At 38.1% G+C, this 20,886-nt stretch overlaps 1 protein-coding gene across 6 annotated transcripts in view; it reads right to left on the bottom strand.

The window, feature by feature from the left end:
- PARP15 (poly(ADP-ribose) polymerase family member 15) overlaps positions 1–20,436 on the bottom strand; it is a 46,387-nt gene extending 25,951 nt beyond the window's left edge. For 3 of the 6 annotated variants that reach the window (XM_032406673.1, XM_032406674.1, XM_032406675.1), the window contains exons 1-2: positions 20,236–20,436; positions 5,665–5,781 (exon numbers count right to left, since the gene is read on the bottom strand). In XM_032406673.1, coding sequence (XP_032262564.1) covers positions 5,665–5,781; positions 20,236–20,238 — 120 coding nt within the window. In that variant the 5' untranslated portion in view covers positions 20,239–20,436. Of the gene's footprint in view, positions 1–5,664; positions 5,782–6,495; positions 7,948–8,810; positions 9,407–11,677; positions 11,914–12,778; positions 13,887–20,235 lie in introns of those variants that run through there. The other 3 variants (XM_032406676.1, XM_032406677.1, XM_032406678.1) reach the window with 3 other exon arrangements.
- Between the last annotated feature and the right edge of the window lie 450 nt (positions 20,437–20,886).

The following is a 20,886-nucleotide window of genomic DNA, read 5'->3' as shown; positions in this document are numbered from 1 at the left end:
TCTCCCTCCGATTTCCCCCCCTTCACTTTTCCCTTCCTTCTCCTAATGTCCTCCATGCTATTCCTTATGTTCCACAAATAAGTGAAACCATATGGATAATTGACTTTCTCTGCTTGACTTATTTCACTTAGCATAATCTCCAGTCCCATCCATGTTGATGTAAAAGTTGGGTATTCATCCTTTCTGATTGATGAGTAATATTCCATTGTATATATGGACCACATCTTCTTTATCCATTCATCTGTTGAAGGGCATCTGGGCTCTTCCCACAGTTTGGCTATTGCGGACATTTCTGCTACAAACATTGGGGTGCATATGGTTCTTCTTTTCACTACATCTGTGTCTTTGGGGTAAATACCCAGGAGTACAATTGCTGGGTCATAGGGTAGCTTTATTTTTAATTTTTTGAGGCACCTCCATACTGTTTTCCAAAGTGGGTGTACCAACTTGCATTCCCACCAACAGTGTAAGAGGGTTCCCCTTTCTCCACAACCTCTCCAACATTTGTTGTTTCTTGCCTTGTCAATTTTTGCCATTCTAACTGGTGTAAGGTGGTTATCTCAATGTGGTTTTGATTTGAATTTCCCTGATGGCTAATGATGATGAACATTCTTTCATGCGTCTGTTAACCATTTGTATGTCTTCTTTGGAGGAGTGTCTGCTCATGTCTTCTGCCCATTTTTTGACTTGATTATTTGTTTTTTGGGTGTTGAGTTTGAGAAGTTCTTTATAGATCTTGGATACCAGCCCCTTATCTGTAGTGTCATTTGCAAATATCTTCTCCCATTCTGTGGGTTGCGTCTTTGTTTTGTTGACTGTTTCCTTTGCTGTGCAGAAGCTTTTTATCTTGATGAAGTCCCAAAAGTTCATTTTTGCTTTTGTTTCACTAGCCTTTGGAGATGTATCTTGAAAGAAGTTGCTGTGGCCGATGTCAGAGGTTACTGCCTATGTTCTCCTCTAGGATTTTGATGGATTCCTGTCTCACATTGAGGTCTTTCATCCATTTTGAGTTTATCTTTGTGCATGGTGTTAGAGAATGGTCGAGTTTCATTCTTCTGTATATAGCTGTCCAATTTTCCCAGCACCATTTATTGAGGAGACTGTCTTTTTTCCATTGCATGTTTTTTCCTGCTTTGTCAAAGATTATTTGACCATAGAGTTGAGGGTCCATATCTGGCCTCTCTATTCTGTTCCATTGGTCTATATGTCTGTTTTTGTGCCAGTACCATGCTGTCTCGGTGATCACAGCTTTGTAATATAGCTTGAAATCAGGCAACGTGATGCCCCCAGCTTTGTTTTTCTTTTTCAACATTTCCTTGGCGATTCGGGGTCTTTTCTGATTCCATACAAATTTTAGGATAGTCTGTTCCAGCACTTCAAAAAATGTCATTGGAATTTTGATGGGGATGGCGTTGAAAGTATAGATTGCTCTGGGTAGCACAGACATTTTAACAATGTTTATTCTTCTGATCCATGAGCATGGAATGTTTTTCCATCTTTTTGTGTCTTCTTCAATTTCTTTTTTTTTTTTTTAAGATTTTATTTATTTATTTGAGAGAGAGAGACACAGCTAGAGAGTGAACACAAGCAGGGGGAGTGGGAGAGGGAGAAGCAGGCTTCCCGCAGAGCAGGGAGCCCGATGCGGGGCTTGATCCCAGGACCCTGAGATCATGACCTGAGCTGAAGGCAGACGCTTAACGACCGAGCCACCCAGGCGCCCCAATGTCTCCTTCAATTTCTTTCATGAGTTCTGTAGTTCCTAGAGTATAGATCTTTACCTCTTTGGTTAGCTTTATTCCAAGATATCTTATGGTTTTTGGTGCTATTGTAAATGGAATCATTTCTCTTTCTACAGTTGCATTGTTAGTGTATAAGAAAGCAACTGATTTCTGTGCATTGATTTTGTATCCTGCCACATTACTGAATCGCTGTATGAGTTCTAGTAATTTGGGGGTGAAAACTTTTGGATTTTCCACATAAAGTATCATGTCATCTACGAAGAGAGAGGGTTTGACTTCTTCTTTGCCAATCTGAATACTTTTTATTTCTTTTTGTTGTCTGATTGCTGTTGCTAGGACTTCTAGTACTATGTTGAACAACAGTGGTAAGAGTGGGTATCCTTGTCATGTTCCTGATCTTAAGGGAAACGCTCTCAGCTTTTCCCCATTGAGGATGATATTCACTGTGGGTTTTTCATAGATGGATTTTATGAACTTAAGAAATGTTCCCTCTATCCCTATGCTCTGAAGAGTTTTAATCAGGAAAGGATGCTGTATTTTGTCAAATGCTTTTTCTGCATCAGTTGAGAGGACCATATGGTTCTTCTCTCTCCTCTTATTAATGTGATCTATCACATTGATTGATTTGCGAATGTTGAACCACCTTGCATCCCTGGGATAAATCCCACTTGGTCATGGTGGATGATCCTTTTAATGTATTGTTGGATCCTATTAGCTAGGATTTTGTTGAGAATTTTGGAATCCATATTCATCAGGGATATCAGTCTGAATTTCTCATTTTTGATGGGTCTTTGCCTGGTTTGGGAATTAAGGTAATGCTGGTCTTATAGAATGAGTCTGGAAGCTTTCCTTCTGTTTCTATTTCTTGAAACAGCTTCAGGAGGATAGGTATTATTTCTTTGAATGTTTGGTAGAATTCCCCAGGGAATCCATCAGGCCCTGGATATTGTTTTTTGGGAGGTTTTGATCACTGCTTTAATCTCATTACCGGTTATTGGTCTATTCAGGTTGTCAGTTTCTTCCTGTTTCAGTCTTAGGAGTTTATAGGCTTCCAGGAAGGCATCCATTTCTTCCAGGTTGCTCAATTTATTGGCATATAGTTGTTGATAATAATTTCTAATAATTGTTTCTATTTCCATGGTGTTAGTCGTGATCGCTCCCCTTTCATTCATAATTTTATTAATTTGGGTCCTTTCTCTTTTCTTTTGGATAAGTCTGGCCAGTGGTTTATCGATCTTATTAATTCTTTCAAAGAACCAGCTTCTAGTTTTGTTGATCTGATCTACTGTGTTTCTGGTTTCTAATTCATTGATCTCTGCTCTAATCTTAATTATTTCTCTTCTAATGTGTGGCTTAGGCATCGTTTGTTGCTTTTTCTCTAGTTCTTTAAGGTGTAAAGTTAGTTGGTGAATTAGGGATTTTTCTGTTTTTTTGAGTGAAGCTTGGATGGCTATGTATTTCCCCTTTAGGACCACCTTTGCAGTATCCCATAGGTTTTGGACTGATGTGTTTTTGTTCTCATTGGTTTCCATGGGTCCTCCTCAATCTTATATGAGGTTAGTTAACATAAACTAATCTCAGGACCTGAGAAGCTCCCCACAGGGACAAAAGTCAGTGAGCTTGCCAAAAAACCAAGATCCAGCCCACCTTCACCACACTCCCTGCTTACTGATTCCTACACAGTTTGGGGAAGTAATATATTAATACGTAAAACAATAAAATATTCTTAATGTTTAAATCAGTTGAAGATAATCAAAAGAAACTGTGTTAAAAATACAATTAGTAATTGCTATAGAAATTCAAAAAAGGCAGGAATCCTTTAAACTGGACTGGTTAGTAAAGTCTATGCAAAAAGGATAAGGGATGAAGCTGGGACAGGGAGAAAGAAGGCAGTAAGCATTCTGGGTGGGTGGATATTTAAGAAAACACAAAGAATTGAGAAAGGTCAGAAAGTAGTCCAATTTAGCTAACGGAGAGTGCTAATGGTGAGAGACAGGGCTGGAAAGAGATTTGGGGCCAGACGATGGAAGACTCTGAAAGCTCATACTTTTTTGGACTTTCTGCTACAAGCAGCAGGGAGCTTCTGATGAACATGCATCAAACAGCTATGGAGAGAACAGACTGGAGGGTGAGAGAGGTGACTGGGGGTGCTGAAGGACGAGTTGACTGTGGGAATGAAAAGGAAAGGGCATATACAAGAGAGAGTGTGCAAGGAGGCTGGGAAACTAGGTGGGATAAAGAAAGGAACTCAGAAAAGAAAGAGTTAGAGGACTCCAAAGTTTAAACAGCATCATCCAATGGTGAGAATAGGTATCCTGACCGAGTCGTCAAGAATTTAATAATCAACTTAAGAGACTATGTGGTGAAAAGACCTGTTTCCTTGTCTATAAGATGAAGGTACAGAATATCTATCTCAACTAGATTGCAGCACTAATTGGGTCAGGTAAAACGTAGAGTAGTCTGTTGTAAGTGGCTAACAACGGTAGCTATCATTTTCTGAGTTTTTGCTATGTGCCAGGGAAGTGCTAAATGCTTTACGTGGATTATTTTATTTAAACCTCACAACACTAATATTGTCATCATCCATAATTATAGCTAAGGACACTGAGTCCAAGGGGGTTGCTGACTAAGATCAATGGCTGGCCAGTGGTAGAGTGGGATTTGAACCCTGCCAAAACTAGCTTTGTCATTGGTCTGCATAACCACTACACTATGTCTATTCCTAGACTGACAAAGAAACTTACTGTACTTCTATGTTACCTAGTTCTTTTCTGATCTGAGAATGCCCACCAAGCAATCTCATAATAGGCAGCTACAGAGCTTTTTTTTTTTTACCAGTAGCCATGGCAATTAGCTTCCTCATTGCAATTAAATAATTACAATTCTAGTTTTACAAATAAGTCTTTTGAGTTTGATTAGTGCCAGTTTAAGTCTGGGTAAAATTATAAGATTCACCTTTTCAACCTGAAGATCTGAGAACAAGGTCCTGAAACCATGTGACAAAGGAGTTTAAGGACTCTAGCTACTCTAGAGAACATGAGGAAAGTGGCTGCTGCCATCTCATTTGCTGCACAAAAGCAAAGAATATTTCCAGTGGCTCATAAGCCATGAGTCTCCAAATTTCTCAGAAGAATTCTCTTTCCATTAATCTTGAGTGTATGCCCTCTGAAGGTAAATAGCAAGTGTCAAAATGGTGGAAACTACAGAATTCTGAAGAAGAATCCAAATCAGTAATTTTCAGCCTTAGCAGCATATTAGAATCATCTGGAATTCTTTAAAAAAAAAAAAACTACTGACCCCCCTAGACCACATACCTGACCAATTAAAATCAGAATTTCTAGGGGTGGGGTCTGGGCAGCTCTATTTTTGAAAGTTTCCCAGATGGTTCTGACATGCAGCCGGGATTGAGTATCATGAATGTCAACTATAGATAGAATATAGGGCTTGCATCTCCTGCTAACTGGTGATTCCAAGGGGGAAAAGCAATAGGACAAGAGGCAAGCAAAAGCCAAGCTGAGATTTTAGTACCTGTCTTGGTAATCTTTCTCCTTTCCATTCTGCCTTTGTCTCAGAAAGTGCTCAGACAGAAGTGACAGGGTACTTTTGTGAAGGGTGATATTATAAAATGATGTGTATATCTCCTCCCCATAAATGATGATTGGAATAGAACTGGGTTGAAAGTAGGTCAAGATAAGTTATAGAGAAATAAAAGAGGTAGATGTGCACACTGGTGTTTGTGGTCAACTTGGATCTCTTCACATGAGAACATGTGGAATACAGGGGATGGTTAAGTATAGCCCTGCTTAAACTTCAGGTGGGTTTAACTCCTCAAATTTATAAGATCTAAATCTTTGACCTTAAATTACAGAACTGGTGAATTAGACCCCATTGTTTCTTATCGGATTTACTAAATAGCACCACTTACTTGGAAATAGGTAACATCTCCACTTATCAACACGAGGTTTAGACCTTCTCTGGTTTGGGTTGAGGCTATCACACTACTGTTTGAAAGATAATTTTTCCAGCTGACTTGGTCTCTTGACTGTGGAGAAAACAGTAAAAATAATGACCCAATGCTATCTGGAGATTTTTCTCATATAACTATGAGAAATAACTATTAGATTCCACACCTCTCTAACTCAACTCATAATCCAACCCTAAGACTCAAAAACAAATAATTTACTATCACGATTTTTGAGCATCAACTATATTTAACTCCAAATGCCAGTGAGCTCTTTTACTTATTCCCCCAAGAATTGTAGCTTAGCAGACCCTGTTCATACCCTCTGGCTCTTACTATGTAAGGGCACTCTGGTCATATTTCCAGCTGTATTTCTTTTCTTTTCTTTTCTTTTTTTGGGGGGAGGGGCAGAGGGAGAAGGAGAGAGAGAATCTTAAGCAGGCTCCACACTTACACTGAGCCCTACCTGGGTCTCAATCCCAGGACCCTGAGATCATGACCTGAGCTGAAATCAAGAGTCTGATGCTCAACCAACTGAGCCACCCAGGCGGCCCTCCCACTGTATTTCTTGTCCCAGGACTTTCTGTAGTGCCAAAGCCTGCTTCCCTTCAGGTGTAGCAGAGAGGAATTGCAGGTAAATTAAGCAGCCCTCCTACCCCCCTCAAGCCCTCATCCAATGATTGACAGGAGTTCGTGTAAAACTCCCCAGCAACTTTGCCTCCCAGGTAGTACTCACTCTGAGTTTCCTTAGTGGGATTAAGTGGTAACGGATTTGATAACACACCCTATCAGTACCTTTTACTTCCCTATTTAGATCATTTGCACTTGAATCCTGTCTCAGGTTCTCTTCTGGGGGAACCCAAAGTAAGACATGGCCCTCAGTTCTCCATGATAATGCATTTGTAGTTTGACTATTACTCAGCCAAAGAATTTTAGAATTTAAAGGGTCATTAGAGATCATCTAGTACGGGAACTTCATCCTCCTGAAAAAAAAAAAAAAAACTGTACAAAGAGATGAAACCACTCACTCAAAGTCAAAATATTAGCTAATGAAGGCACAATCTGTGAATCTGATCTTCACAGAATCTAGGAAGAGGAATTGATCTACCTGACTGTATTCTCACACTTACCAATGGTAATAACATGGCGCACATCACCTTCCCATCCCTATATATCTCGTCATCCACACCTGTGACAGACATTAATTGGTACCAACACTCTTTTTCAATCAATCCAGATAGACTTTCAGAAACTTGCTCAACACAAAGCTCCAGGCAACAACTATCATTTGGTAAGTAACCCATGGGATTCTCTCTCTCCTTCTCCCTCTGCCCCTCCCCCCCAAAAAAGAAGTAACCCATGAAATGAAAGGTATTTTTCATGCCTGATCTAACTCAAAAAGGTTATGAATTTTCTTTCTTAAAACAATGTTAGAGAATTTTCCACACTCTACTTCCTATAACAAATAGAAAACTCCAGAAGGAGTTTTCTATGGGCTTCTTGAACAGTCCTTTTCCCTTGCTCAGGAATTTCATTCTTTATACTCTCCTGCATGTACTCTGGTATGTTTGGTGCAAGCATTATTAATGGCCTCCAACCCTGAGAATTCCTTGGGGTATAGACTTTTTCAAAGCATTGATGTGAAGAACAGAAAATCTAGAAGAACCAGCCACATTCTCTGTAAAATTTTTTTTTTCCTTTTCAATGTTATGGTTGGTGTCTTTAATTGTAGTAAGTTCTATTCATATCCTCCAAACAACCTGTTATTATGACTATCTTCTTGAATATATCAGACTCAATCAAAATCTTATCATCCTCTATGCTGTTTTTTATGTCTTCCCATGCTGTTGGCTTCACATTCAATTTGGTGACTTGATATTTAGAAATGATATGGCAGAAGTTTTTAGAAATGTCCTCATTCCAGGTTTTGATGACATTGATCTTTGTTCTTCCTTGAGTTCAGTGGCCATGGATTTGAATGTTACCTCTAGCCCCTTACAGCTGACTCGGGGCCATGTTACCTCACAGTGACATCTTCCCCTTTTATAATTTATCATTTCAATCAGGTGATGCTTCTTCTGCAAGATCTTCCATATGAGAGGATCCAGAGCCACCAGAAATGGTGCTGGCAACTTTCTCAGGGGCTTTTCCTTTCCATACAAGGCAATGCTGAAGTCACATAATATGGAAACACAGAGATGGGTCTTTCACTGAAGACAGGCTCTTGGGCCAAGTAGGCGTCCACCACTAAAAAATAAAAAGCAAAAGGTAGGTATTCAGACAAAATCTTTGGCATAAAAAGAAATCCTGAAACTAATGAGAGTCTGAAATATAGTATGTCTACCTAAAATAGTACCACTGTCAGGCAGCTCAATGAAAGATGTGAATGAATGCAACAGAGTTAATCCTCACCTAATGGAATAAAGTTTACTTTGCAGTGAAGGTTTGTACAATTAATCTGATTTTCCCATTGACATTCATTATAATATTGGAGAGGTAATTTTTTTCGAAAAAAAAAACCTGGCTCTTAAAGATTCAATAAATACACACAATAAAGCATAAGCAATTAAAAATGAACTGTTAGAAGTAAATACAATATTGGGGCGCCTGGTTGGCTCAGTTGGTTGAGCGTCTGACTCTTGATTTCAGCTTAGGTCATGATCTCAGGGTGGTGAGATCAAGCCCCGCGTCAGGCTCGGGGCTCAGCAAGGAGTCTTCTTGAGATTCTTTCCCTCTGTCCCTCCCCCTGAGCGCACTCTCTCCTCTCTCTCTCTCAAAATAAATAAATCTTTTAAAAAAAGAAATACAATATGATTTTTTAAAGGAATAGTTATAATAGTCAAAAACATTAAAAACAATTATGTGCTATAATCAAAAAGAGTAATAAAATTAGCTCTGATTCCCTAGAAGCAGAGCCTGAGATAGGATTCATGTGCAACTGAATTATTAAAGTTGTACCCTCAGGAAAAACGTGTAGGAAATGAGAAATAAAGACAGAGAATGTGGTTTAAGTAAAACCTGGTTTCTGCCTGATCCTGCAAGGACTTTGGAGTATATAAATTCATCATAGTATTGTCCCAAACTTGAAACAGGGAGCTGGGTTTTTGTACCTCCATACCAGTCCGTTATTTGTCTATGGGTCATCCTCGTTGGGTGAAGAATGTAAACTCCCAGGAATCTCCAGCCTCCAGACCTTTAGTCTCCCGAAGGCAATCCCTCTGGAGAAGGTTGTAAAAGTGTAAGTCCTTCAGAGCAATACACATAGCAGCTGGATTATGAGTGAACCTGATAAGTAAAAGAGACTCCAGGACATCTGGAGAAGCACCAAAGGAAAGGAAAAGCACTAAGGGAGGTCCAAAGAGTAACTGCACAAGTTTGGGAGAAGGATAATGTGGCTTAGCAGCTAAGTCATATAAAAATATCTAAGGGATTTTGACTGATGATAAACTCTGTATAAATCAACAGTGATGTAGCTGTATTTAAGAAGGGGAAAAAAAAAAAAAGGTCACCAAACGCTGGGAAGAACATGGAGCAACGGGAACTCTCATTCATTTGCTGGTGGGAATGCAACATGGTACGCCCACTTTGGAAGGCAGTCTGGTAGCTTCTTACAAAACTAAACATACTCTTACCATATGATCCAGCATTTGTGCTTTGTGGTATTTACCTAAATGAGTTGAACACTTATGTCCACACAAAACTTGCACGAGTGTTTATAGCAGCAATATAGCTTTATTCATAATTACCAAAACTTGGAAGCAACCAAGATGTCCTTCAATAAGTGAATGGATAAATAATGGACAGGATGCCTCCATAAAATATTATTCAGAGATAAAAGAAATGAGCTATCAAGCTACCAAAAGACATGGAGGAAATATAATGCCTATGTTAAGCAAAGGAGCCCATCTGTAAGGGTACATATTATACAATTCCAACTACATGACATTTTGGAAAAGCCAAAACTGTGGGGATAGTAAAAACATCAGTGACTGCCTGCGGTTTGGAGGAAGGAGGGAGGGATGAGCAGGTGGAGCACGGGGGATTTTCAGGGCACTGAAATTATTCTGTATGAGACTGTCATTGAGGACACATGACATTGTGCATTTGTCAAAACCCAGAAAATCATCCAACACAGAGAGTGAACTCTAATATAATGGACTTTAGTTAATAATAATGTAGCAATACTTTTTCATCAATTGTAACAAAGGTACCACACTAATGCAAGATGTTAATATTAGGGAAAAAACTGTTTGGGGGTAGAAGGAATTCTCCTTACTTTCTGCTCAGTTGTTCTGTAAACCTAAAACTGCTCTAAAAATGAAGTCCATTCATTAAAAAAAAAAAAAGGGTAATAATGAGATTTGGGGCTATAATAAGAAAAACTTAGTAATGAGAATATGTATGGTGAATAATAACCCTATTCTACTTTTCACTGGTGAAAACAGGCAATGCCTGGGGTATTGTACTTTGTTCAAGGTGTGAAACTTTGCACAGGGATTATGAAAACTGGCTATGGTGTTCAGAAGAGAGAAACTGATGCTGTAAAAGGACTCAAAACCATGAGGTTTTTTACATGAGGACATATAAAAGGAACTGAATATATTTAACTTGCAGAAGTACAGATAATAGGTAGGATGGAAGGCAGGGAGCCACACATCATAGTTGTCCTTAAACATTTGAAGGACCATCTTATAAAGGACTTATTTCTACAACTCTAAAAGGAAGAGCAAGGATAATAAGTAAAACATATTTGGGCTTCATACATTGCTAATTTTGTGTGTGTGTGTGTGATTAGAACTGTCCCAAAGTGGAATGGATCAACTTGGGGGACAGTGAGTTTGCAACCAAGCAGACTTAGTGGCCTGATCTTACATCTAAGCTAACTATTTTGCTTTTTTGTTGGGGGGCTGGGGGAGGGTTCTAAAGGAAATTCACAAGCCTGTTTTCAAATGAATGTTACCCAGTAGAAATAGTTTATTACAGTACTTTATGTCAGAAGTCATAACAAAATGAAGGACACTGACCTATCCAAACACCATTTAATAATAACACTTTACCCTGTAGCAGCTGAGACATATAGCTATCTAAAGCACAATTCATATCTAGTATTTCTCAACAAATTAGTAATGTGTTTTCCATTCTTTCCTACTTTGATAATTATAATAACTTTATTGACTGAATACCTGTTATGTGTCAGACAGTTCACAAATATTATCCTACTTTATCTTCACAGTGACTCTGTGAAGTTGATTTTATCTCCACTTTTTTAAATGAGGAAAGAGAATAAGGAAGTAATGTTACCATCGCTATCCAGCTAGTAAATTATAGAAGGATTTTAATATATACTTTTGGAGGTGCCTGGGTGGCTCAGTTGGTTAAGCATCTGACTCTTGATTTTGGCTCAGGTCATGATCTTGGGGTCATGAGATCGAGACCCACGCCAGGCTCCATGTTCAGCATGGAGTCTGCTTGAGAGTCTCTCCCTCTCTCTCTCTCTGCCCCTCTCCCCGCTCACTCAATCTCTCTCTCTCTCCCAAATAAATAAATAAATAAATAAAATCTTTTGAAATATATATATATACCTTCGGGATTTTGGTGGACTGATGGGGGTAAAAGCCTCTTCCAGAATGGATTTAAGAAAGAGTAAGAGGAGAGGAAATGGTATGTTTTAGACAAATTCAATTGAGAAATTTTCCTGCAAAGGGAAACAAAGAAATGAAGCAGTAACTACAGAGAAATTGAGGTCAAGAGAAGTTTTGCTGTCTGTTTTTTTGTTACTGCACAAAAAACAATTCTTCTGGCTACATCTTCACAGAGACCTGTTCAAAGCCTTGAGTTAATTCATGGCATATTCCAGTCAGAATGGGTGGCTTTGATGGATTTCCTAATCATTTGTGTGGCCTCTAATTTGACTTCATTTGTGCATGAAATGGTTAATAATAACTGTAAAGATCAAGAAAGAAGAGAAATTGATTACCTTTGTAGTCAGAAAACTCAACCAGGGCTGAACTCTTCTCTGGGAAAAGCTGCACATTGGTTACTCCTTCTCTTCCATTTGTGGGGTTCTCAAAGAAAGTTGTTATGTAACTCTTATCAACACGAGGTGGCAGATTTTCAACCCTGATGGTTCTTGTCAGTTCCAGAAGTCTTGGGAAAATCTGAAATTGCTGAACTCTATTGTGTCCGACAAAAACATAACAGATGTCCTGACATCTACAAATAAAAATCAGTTTGTTGGTACTATAATTTCATTTCATAGCAAAAGAAAACAGATTTGAAAGAGTAATTTGATTTAGAGGCTGTAACTAAGAATTAAAATTTAGATACTATATTTCTACATAAATTTAAATTTCACAGTGTCAACTTCAACCTATCCCACATTGCTTACTGTGAGTGCATGAGTGCACAGCTATCATTAACAGTGGCCTCCACTTAAGACCATTTTGGGAACATAGATCAATAGCTACCTTTCTAGATGAAATCAAGTATGTGCAGTCACTTTGTAAGCTGATAATAATAATGATGATGATTATAATACAATATTGTTTCCTAAATCTAATTTCTCTCTCCCCCACCCCTGCTTTACTTCACCATATCTTGGTCTCTATTTGGACATATCATTGTCATAAAAATAAACTCCTATAACTATTAAGCTCATGGGATATTTGAGGGCACATTCACAATGGTTAAGAAAATACACTCAGAAGTTAGAATGTCTAATTTGGAATTCTGATTCAAATACTTACTAGCTGTGTGACTGTGACCAAGTCATTTAATATTCTTGAAACCTGGATTTCTTCATCTGTAAAATGGGGATAATAATGTACCTATCTCATAGTGCTACATGTTTTGAGAAGTAAGTAAAAACTCAGCACAGTGCTTAGCATAGAGCAAGGCGTTTGATAAATGCTAGGTATTAGTAGTACCAGAAGGAATAATACAGAATCCCTTGGCAATTATCTTACCGGGAGTTAGAGCACAACTTTTAAACAAAACCCACTGTGGGATGCCTGGAATCTCAAAGTAGGATATAACCACAATTTGCAAATGAAAGGTTAAAAGGTATTGTCTGTCTTACCAGTATTTTTGGAGAAAAGTCATGACAGCAACTTTAATATTGGGTATTACTTCCACCCTGAAGTCACCATTGGCTTCTGACAGGCCACTAATCGACTCCATAAGCAAGGAGAGCACATTCTCCGTCATGGTGTCTTGGATATTGTGAAATGCAACCAAAAGGGAGGCTTGTGAAGGGTCTTTTGAAAATTCACTTATTTCATCCACTTCCAATTCATCTGTTTTATCCACTCTTCTGAAAAGCATTACTTTTGTACTGAGGTCTTCCAACTTAGCAATTGTGAGAGAGACAGAAACACTTCAGATGTTAGTTTTTACATCTGATTTGAGATTTGAAAGGATTTGGCCTTTATATTACTTTCCGATGTTTTAAATGCTTTGGAAGAAAATAGATTTCACTCATTGCCTTATTAAAAAAAAAGATAGTAATTCTGGCTAAATGATTGCATAAAGTTAACCCTTATTCTTTGTTAAGTCAGATTTACTCACCAAATCACAGGGAAAAAAATAACAAACATGACAATAAATAATGATGTTCTTCCACTGACATAAATTACTAGAGCTACAACTCATTACTGAAAAGAAAGAAGTTTTTATTACTGCAAAATGAAAGGGCAATCTATAGATAACCAAAATAAAAAATGCTGCATATTCACAAAGAAGACTGGGTATGGGGTAGCCATTTATGGGGAGAGCAGAGATTATTACTTTCATTTTTCATTGTTCTTAACACTTGAAAGAGAAATAAAGGAACTTTTAGCACGATAAAGAGGCTTACTCTGAACTCAGAAGAGTAGTGAAAAAACAAAATAAAACAAAAACTAAAAATGTGCTCTGTTGCCACTTCTATTTGATATATTTTTCAGAATTCTTCCTGGCCATCAAGATAAGGTGGCAAAAAGAAATGACGATAAATATAGCAATGGAAAAGATACAAAAACCAATCATTTTTTACAAATACTACAGCCACATATTGTGAAAGATTTTAAAATCATCATCACCATCAACAAAGTGAAAAGACAACCCACAGAATGGGCGAAAGGATTTGCAAGTCATAGTTGATAAAGGACTTGTATCTGGAATATATAAAGAACTCTTACAACTCAACAATAAAAAAAGCAAATAATTGAGTTTACAAATAGGCAAAGGATTTGAATAGACACCTCTCCAAGGATGATATACACATGGCCAATAAGGACATAATAAAATGTTGAACATCATTAGTCATTAAGAGAATGAAAATCGAAACCACAGTGAGATATCACTTCACAACTACTAGAATAACTAAAATTTTAAAAGATGGACAATAACAAGTGTTGACAAGGATGTAGAGAAATTGGAACCCTCATATCTTGCTGGTGGGACTGTAACATGGTACAACCACTTAGGAAAACAGTTTTGCAATTCCTCAAAAAGTTAGAGTTACCATATGACCCACATGTTTTTACACCCAGATAGGAATATACCCAAGTGACATGAAACATATGTCCACACAAAAACTTGTTCACAAATGCTACGGACAGAATATTTGTGTGCCCCCAAAATTCAGATGTTAAAGTCCTAATCTTCAATGTGATTGATGGTATTTGGAGATGGGGTCAGATGGGAAGTAATTAGGTTTAGATGAGGTCATGAAAGTAAAACCACCATGAAAGAATTAGTGTCCTTATAAGAAGATGAAAAGACCAGAGCTCTCTGCCAAGTGAGAAAATAGCAAGAGGGGTCATCTGCAAATCAGGAAGAGGGTCCTCACCAAGAACTCCTGACCTCAGACTTCCAGCCTCCAGACTATGAGAAATCAGTGTTGTTTAAGCCACCCAGTCTATGGTATTTTTTCTAGCAGCCCAAGTTGCCTGAGACAACAAATGTTCATAGCAGCATTATTCACAATAGTCAAAAAGTAAAAATAACCAAATGTCCATCAGATGATGAATGGATAAATAAAAAGTTGTATATCCATACAATGGAATATTATCTGGCAATAAAAAGTAGCAAAGTTTTGATATATTCATCAACATTAAGGAAGCTTGAAAACATGCTAAGTGAAAGAAGTCAGTGGCAAAAGGCCACATACTATATGATCTTATTTATATGAAACGTCCAAAATACATAAATTCACAAAGACTGAAGTATATTAGTGGTTACCACGATCTATGGGGAGGAGGGAAATGGGAGTGACTGCAAATGCACTTCAGAGTTTCTTTGGGGTGATGAAAATTTCTAAAAATAGATAGTGGTGAACACTGTGAATATACTAAAAACCATTGAATTGTACACCTTTAAAGAGTGAATTTTACGGCATGTAAGTTATATCTCAAAACTGTTATTAAAAAACAAGAATCAATAAATCAATTCTTAGAGAAAATGTAGATAAGGATATATGAGATCACTTTAAGAGAATTACTAATGGTGAAAATAAAGTCTTGATAGATATTCTCTGCACTTGCATAAATACAAGTGATAATACTCTCCAAGTTATAGATATAATATATAAAATCTCTTAATTCAAGTCCAGTTAAGATACCAATATGGTAATTTATAAAATTTGACAAAATGAAAGTAAAATGTATTTTAAAAAATAAGACAATACCTGGGCAGAAGACATGAACAGACATTTTCCCAAAGAAGGCATCCAAATGGCCAACAGACACATGAAAAAGTGCTCAACACCACTCAGCATCAGGGAAATCCAGATTAAAACCTCAATGAGATACCACCTCACACCAGTCAGAATGGCTAAAATTAACAAGTCAGGAAACGACAGATGTTGGCGAGGATGCGGAGAAAGGAGAACCCTCCTACACTGTTGGTGGGAATGCAAGCTGGTGCAGCCACTCTGGAGAACAGTATGGAGGTTCCTCAAAAAGTTGAAAATAGAGCTACCCTATGACCCAGCAAATGCACTACTGGGTATTTACCCCAAAGATACAAATGTAGCGATCCGAAGGGGTACGTGCACCCCAATGTTCATAGCAGCAATGTCCACAATAGCCAAACTTTGGAAAGAGCCAAGATGTCCATCAACAGATGAATGGATAAAGAAGATGTGGTATATATACACAATGGAATATTATGCAGCCATCAAAAAACACAAAATCTTGCCATTTGCAATGACGTGGATAGAACTAGAGGATATTATGCTAAACGAAATAAGTCAATCAGAGAAAGACAAGTATCATATGATCTCACTGATATGAGGAATTCTTAATCTCAGGAAACAAACTGAGGGTTGCTGGAGTGGTGGGGGGTGGGAGGGATGGGTGGCTGGGTGATAGACATTGGGGAGGGTATGTGCTATGGTGAGCACTGTGAATTGTATAAGACTGATGAATCACAGACCTGTACCTCTGAAAAAAAGAATACATTACATGTTAAAAAAAAAAAATGAAAGAAGATAGTAGGAAGGGAAAAATGAAGCGGGGGGGAATCGGAGTGGGAGATGAACCATGAGAGACAATGGACTCTGAGACATAAACTGAGGGTTTAAAGGGGAGGGAGGTGGGGGGATGGGTTAGCCCGGTGATGGGTATTAAGGAGGGCATGTACTGAATGGAGCACTGGGTGTTACTTGCAAACAATGAATCATGGAACACTACATCAAAAAGGAGTGACATAACATAATAAAATTTAAAAAAAACAAAAACAAGACAATACCAAATGAAATGCACTTTTACACTTTAAAATGCATCTTTTCACAGACTGGAAGAAAATATTTGCAAAAGACATAACTGATAAAAAAAAAACTGTTATCCAAAAATATAAAGAACGCTTACAATTTAACAATAAGAAAGCAACCTGGGGCACCTGGGTGGCTTAGTCGGTGAAGCCTCTGCCTTCGGCCCAGGTCATGATCCCAGGGTCCTGGGATCAAGTCCATATTGCACTCCCTGCTTAGCAGCGAGTCTGCTTCACCCTCTCCCTCTGCTCCTCCCCCCTGCTCATGCTCTCTCTCTCTCTCTCACGCTCTCTCTCAAATAAATAAATAAAATCTTAAAAAAAAAGAAAACAGCCTGATTTTAAAATGGGCAAAAGACCTCAACAGACACCTCACCAAAGAATATATACAGATGGCAAATGAATATATGAAAAGATGCTCAATATCTTATGTCATTGGGGAAATGTAAATTAGAATAACAATGAGATACCACTACACACCTAGTGGAATGGTGATAATATACCAAACGCAGGCAAGGGATGTGGAGCAACAGAAACTCTCATGTATAGCTGGTGGGAATGAAAATGGTGTTCACTTTGCAAGACAGTTTGATAGTTTCTTATAAAACTAACATATTCTTCCCATATAATCCAGCAATCATGCTGCTTAAAGAGTTAAAAATTTATGTCTATACAAAAACCTACACATGGATGATTATAGCAGCTTTATTCATAATTGCCAAAATTTGGAGGCAACTAAGATGTTCTACAATAGGTAAATAGATAAATATATGGTACATTCAGACAATGGAATATTGTTCAGTGCTAAAAATAAATGAGCTCTCAAGCCTAAAAAAACGTGGAGGAAACTTAAATGCATATTACTAAGTGAAACAAGCCAATCTGAAAAGGCTAATAACATATGATTCCAACTATATAACATTTTGGAGGCAAAACTATGGAGACAGTAAAAAGATCAGTGGGTGCCAAGAATTAGAGGAGAGGGAAGGATGAACAGCCGAGCACAGAGGATTTCTAGGGCAGTGAACCTATTTTGTATGATACTATAATGGTGGATGTATGTTATTAAACATTTGTCAAAACTCAATAGAATGTACACACCAGGATCAAGCTCTAATGTAAACTATGAACTTTGATAATAATGTGTCGATGTAGACTCACCAATTGTAACAAATGCACCAGCTGGTGTGAGATATTGATAATGAGGGAGTTAGGGGCGGAGCAGGTGGTATATGGGAACTTTCTGTATCCTCCACCCAATTTTTTTTAATGCATCATTAAGTAGTAATTATAAAGCTAAATAGTTCTAAATTAAGAATAGATGATATGACAGGAGGTACAATAGAAATTTCAGATATAAACCTTAATCTATCAAAAAGCTTAACATGAAGTATTAAGAGGAATAAGAAAGTAAAGAGATGAATCATAATTTAATAAATATTGTTGGGATATTAGTTTTCATTATGAAGAAAATTAGATATAAATTCATAAGTCATAATCAACAACTAACTACAATAATATTAGCCCCCAATGGGTTAAAAGTGTTAACTTTAAACACTCCAAAAGTAGGGACACCTGGGTGGCTCAGCGGTTAAGCACCCAACTCTTGATTTTGGCTCAGGTCATGATTTCAGGGTTGTGAGATTAAGCCCCATGTGGGGCTCTGCTGAACTTGGAGCCTGCTTAAGATTCTCTCTTTCCCGCTCCCTCTCCCCTTCCCCAACTGCTCATGATCTCTTGCTCTCTTAAAAAAAAAAACACTCCAAAAGTAATAGATTAAAAGTTCTATATTTACATATTTCTATAAATCTATATAATATGTAATATTATAAATTTCAATATATCAATATAGATTCTATATTTATATATTTATACATGTTTATAAATATAAGAACTTTTATTCTACTTCTTCTGGAATGACAAACAGATTCATCGAGGGGAATTAACAATCCTAAATATATATACACCTAATAACAGACTTTCAAAACATACAAAGCCCAAATGGATAGAACTCCAAGGAGAAATAAGTCTACAATTATACTTGGGGATTTCAGCATCCTTTCTCAGTAATTGATAGTTCAACTAGTCATAACATCAGTAAGGATATGAGGACTTGAACAACACTTTCAATCAACTTAATCTAATGGATGCTGATAGAACACTTCACCCAACAACAACAGAACATACTATGAACTGTCCATGGGAATGTATTTATCAAGATAGACCATATTCTGTCCAGAAAACAAATCTCAACTTATAAATTTAAAAGGATTCAAATAACACAAAGCATGTTCTCCAATCACTGTGGAATTAAATTAGAAAGCAACAGCAAATTAGCAATAGGTCTAACTACATGGATGAAACTCAAGTGCATTATGCTAAGTGAAAGAAGCAAGGCTCAAAAGACCATGTGCTGCATGGTTCCACTTCTATGACATTCTGGAACTACAGGGACCAAAATTTGACCAGTATTTGCCAGGGACTCACCTTGAGTGAAGAGGTTGATTACAAAGGAACCAGTGGGAATTGGGGGGGGGGGGGGGTTGATGAAACTTTTTAATATCTTTATCTCTTTTATCTCTTGTGGTTGTTACAAGATTGTATTCATCTGTCAAAACTCACAGAACTGTACATTAAAAAGTATGAATTTGCTGTATGTAAATTATACCTTAATTTTTAAAATGAAAGGAAGTCAACAGCATTCATATACACAAATAGAAGATACAGTGAATGAAAAACCTCATGTACAATAGAAAAAAAAAGATAAAATGTTTAGAAACAAACTTAACAAGAAAATATTCTATGTAAGAAAACTATAAACACTCTTTAAAGACACAAAAGTAAACCAGAACAAAGAAATGGCATCCTTTGTTCTTGGTTAGAACATCTCAACACCATCTCAAGATGTCAGCTGTCTGTAATTTATAAGTTTAATGCAAATCCAATACAAATCCCAATGGGAGCTTTTTTTGCCACTGATCATAAATCAGAAGTCAATCCTAAAGTTCCTAAGTAAAGATAAGCACAAAAGAATAGCTAGGAAAACAGCGGGAAGGAAGAGTTGTTAGGGGAACTAGCCCTGACATTAGAATATATAACAGAGCCTCTCTGCAACAGATGAATAAACATGTCAATGGAATAGAAGTTCTAGAAACAGTCGAAATACATATAAAAATCTAGTATATGATAAAGGTGGTATCTCAAGTTACTAAGGCAGTACTAATCTTTTTAATAAATGGTGTTGGGACAACTGGATACCCATTTGGAAAAAAGACAAAATTTGATCCATTCCTCAAACCATAAACAAGAATAAACTCCAAATGTATCAAAGATCTAAATGTAAAAAATAAAGCATTACAAATAAAATGGATGACTATAACCTGGGTGATGGGGAAAGCTTTTAAAATATGACCAAAATTCCAAATGCAAGAAAATAAAAAATTGGTAAATTTTACTATAAAAATAAAAACCGTTTGCATGGGGGAAAAGCCACCACCAGCAAGCTCAGAAGACAAATGACAAACTGAAAGGAAACAGCCATAACATATATCACAGATGAAAGATTACTATCCCTAATTTATAAGGCACTTGTAAAAACTGCGGGGAAAGGGACCAAAGATTCCATGGAAAACGATGCCCCGCACTCTACTCTCTTCCCGGACAAGTCAGAGTGGTAAGCTCCTCCCCAGGGAGAGGGGGTTCGAGGGCCGTGGGGTCTCCGCGCAGTCCCGTGCTGTAGTGTCCCGCGCCGCCCTCCGCACTCCCGCCCCTGGCGCCCCTCACCATCCTCCCGGAGGAAGGGCGCCAGCCAGCGGGGCGGGCTGCCGGGCTGCGGCCGACCTCACGCTCTTGGCCTCCCGATCTCCTGCGCTCCGTGCACACAGGCGCAAGTTCGTGCCCAAGTTCTTCCGACGTCCGGGGGTCTGGGCCCGGGGGAGCAGGGTGCAGCCCTCCCCAGCTCCGCACCTCCGCTCACGCGGCCCCGGCCCCACCCAACGGGCTCGTGCCTTTTCTTTCACTTTCTTTTCTCTGAAAATTACTGCCTACGTTGTGGTTTTATGGTCTGAAACAGCGCCTCAAGATTATATCACCCATTTGGGACAGACGTTGCTGTCAGACAAATTCTGGGTCCAAATTCTGGGCTCTGCGATTCATCAGGTGTGTAACCCCAGTAATTAAATCTGTGCAGTGGGTTTAGCTACTTCATATTATGATGGGGATTAAAGGAGGCAAAGTCTGAAATACTCTTCGGATTTCTGTCTGTCACAAAAGCAAAGTGGCAGTAAAGGCGAACTTTTGAAAAGGAGTTTGGGCAACCTGTATACTCAAAGTGGGTAATTGAAGAGAGTTTAATAAAGGAATTACCTTTATAGGTGGAAGCAAACGATTAAGGGAAACCACTGAGAAATGGCGCAGCAGCCTCCCCGTCCCCTT

This window comes from Phoca vitulina, unplaced genomic scaffold (assembly GCF_004348235.1).
Source record: "Phoca vitulina isolate PV1807 unplaced genomic scaffold, GSC_HSeal_1.0 scaffold8, whole genome shotgun sequence".
NCBI lineage: Eukaryota > Metazoa > Chordata > Mammalia > Carnivora > Phocidae > Phoca > Phoca vitulina.
The sequence above is the reverse complement of the archived record's forward strand: the minus strand, read 5'-3'. Positions and strand labels throughout refer to the sequence as shown.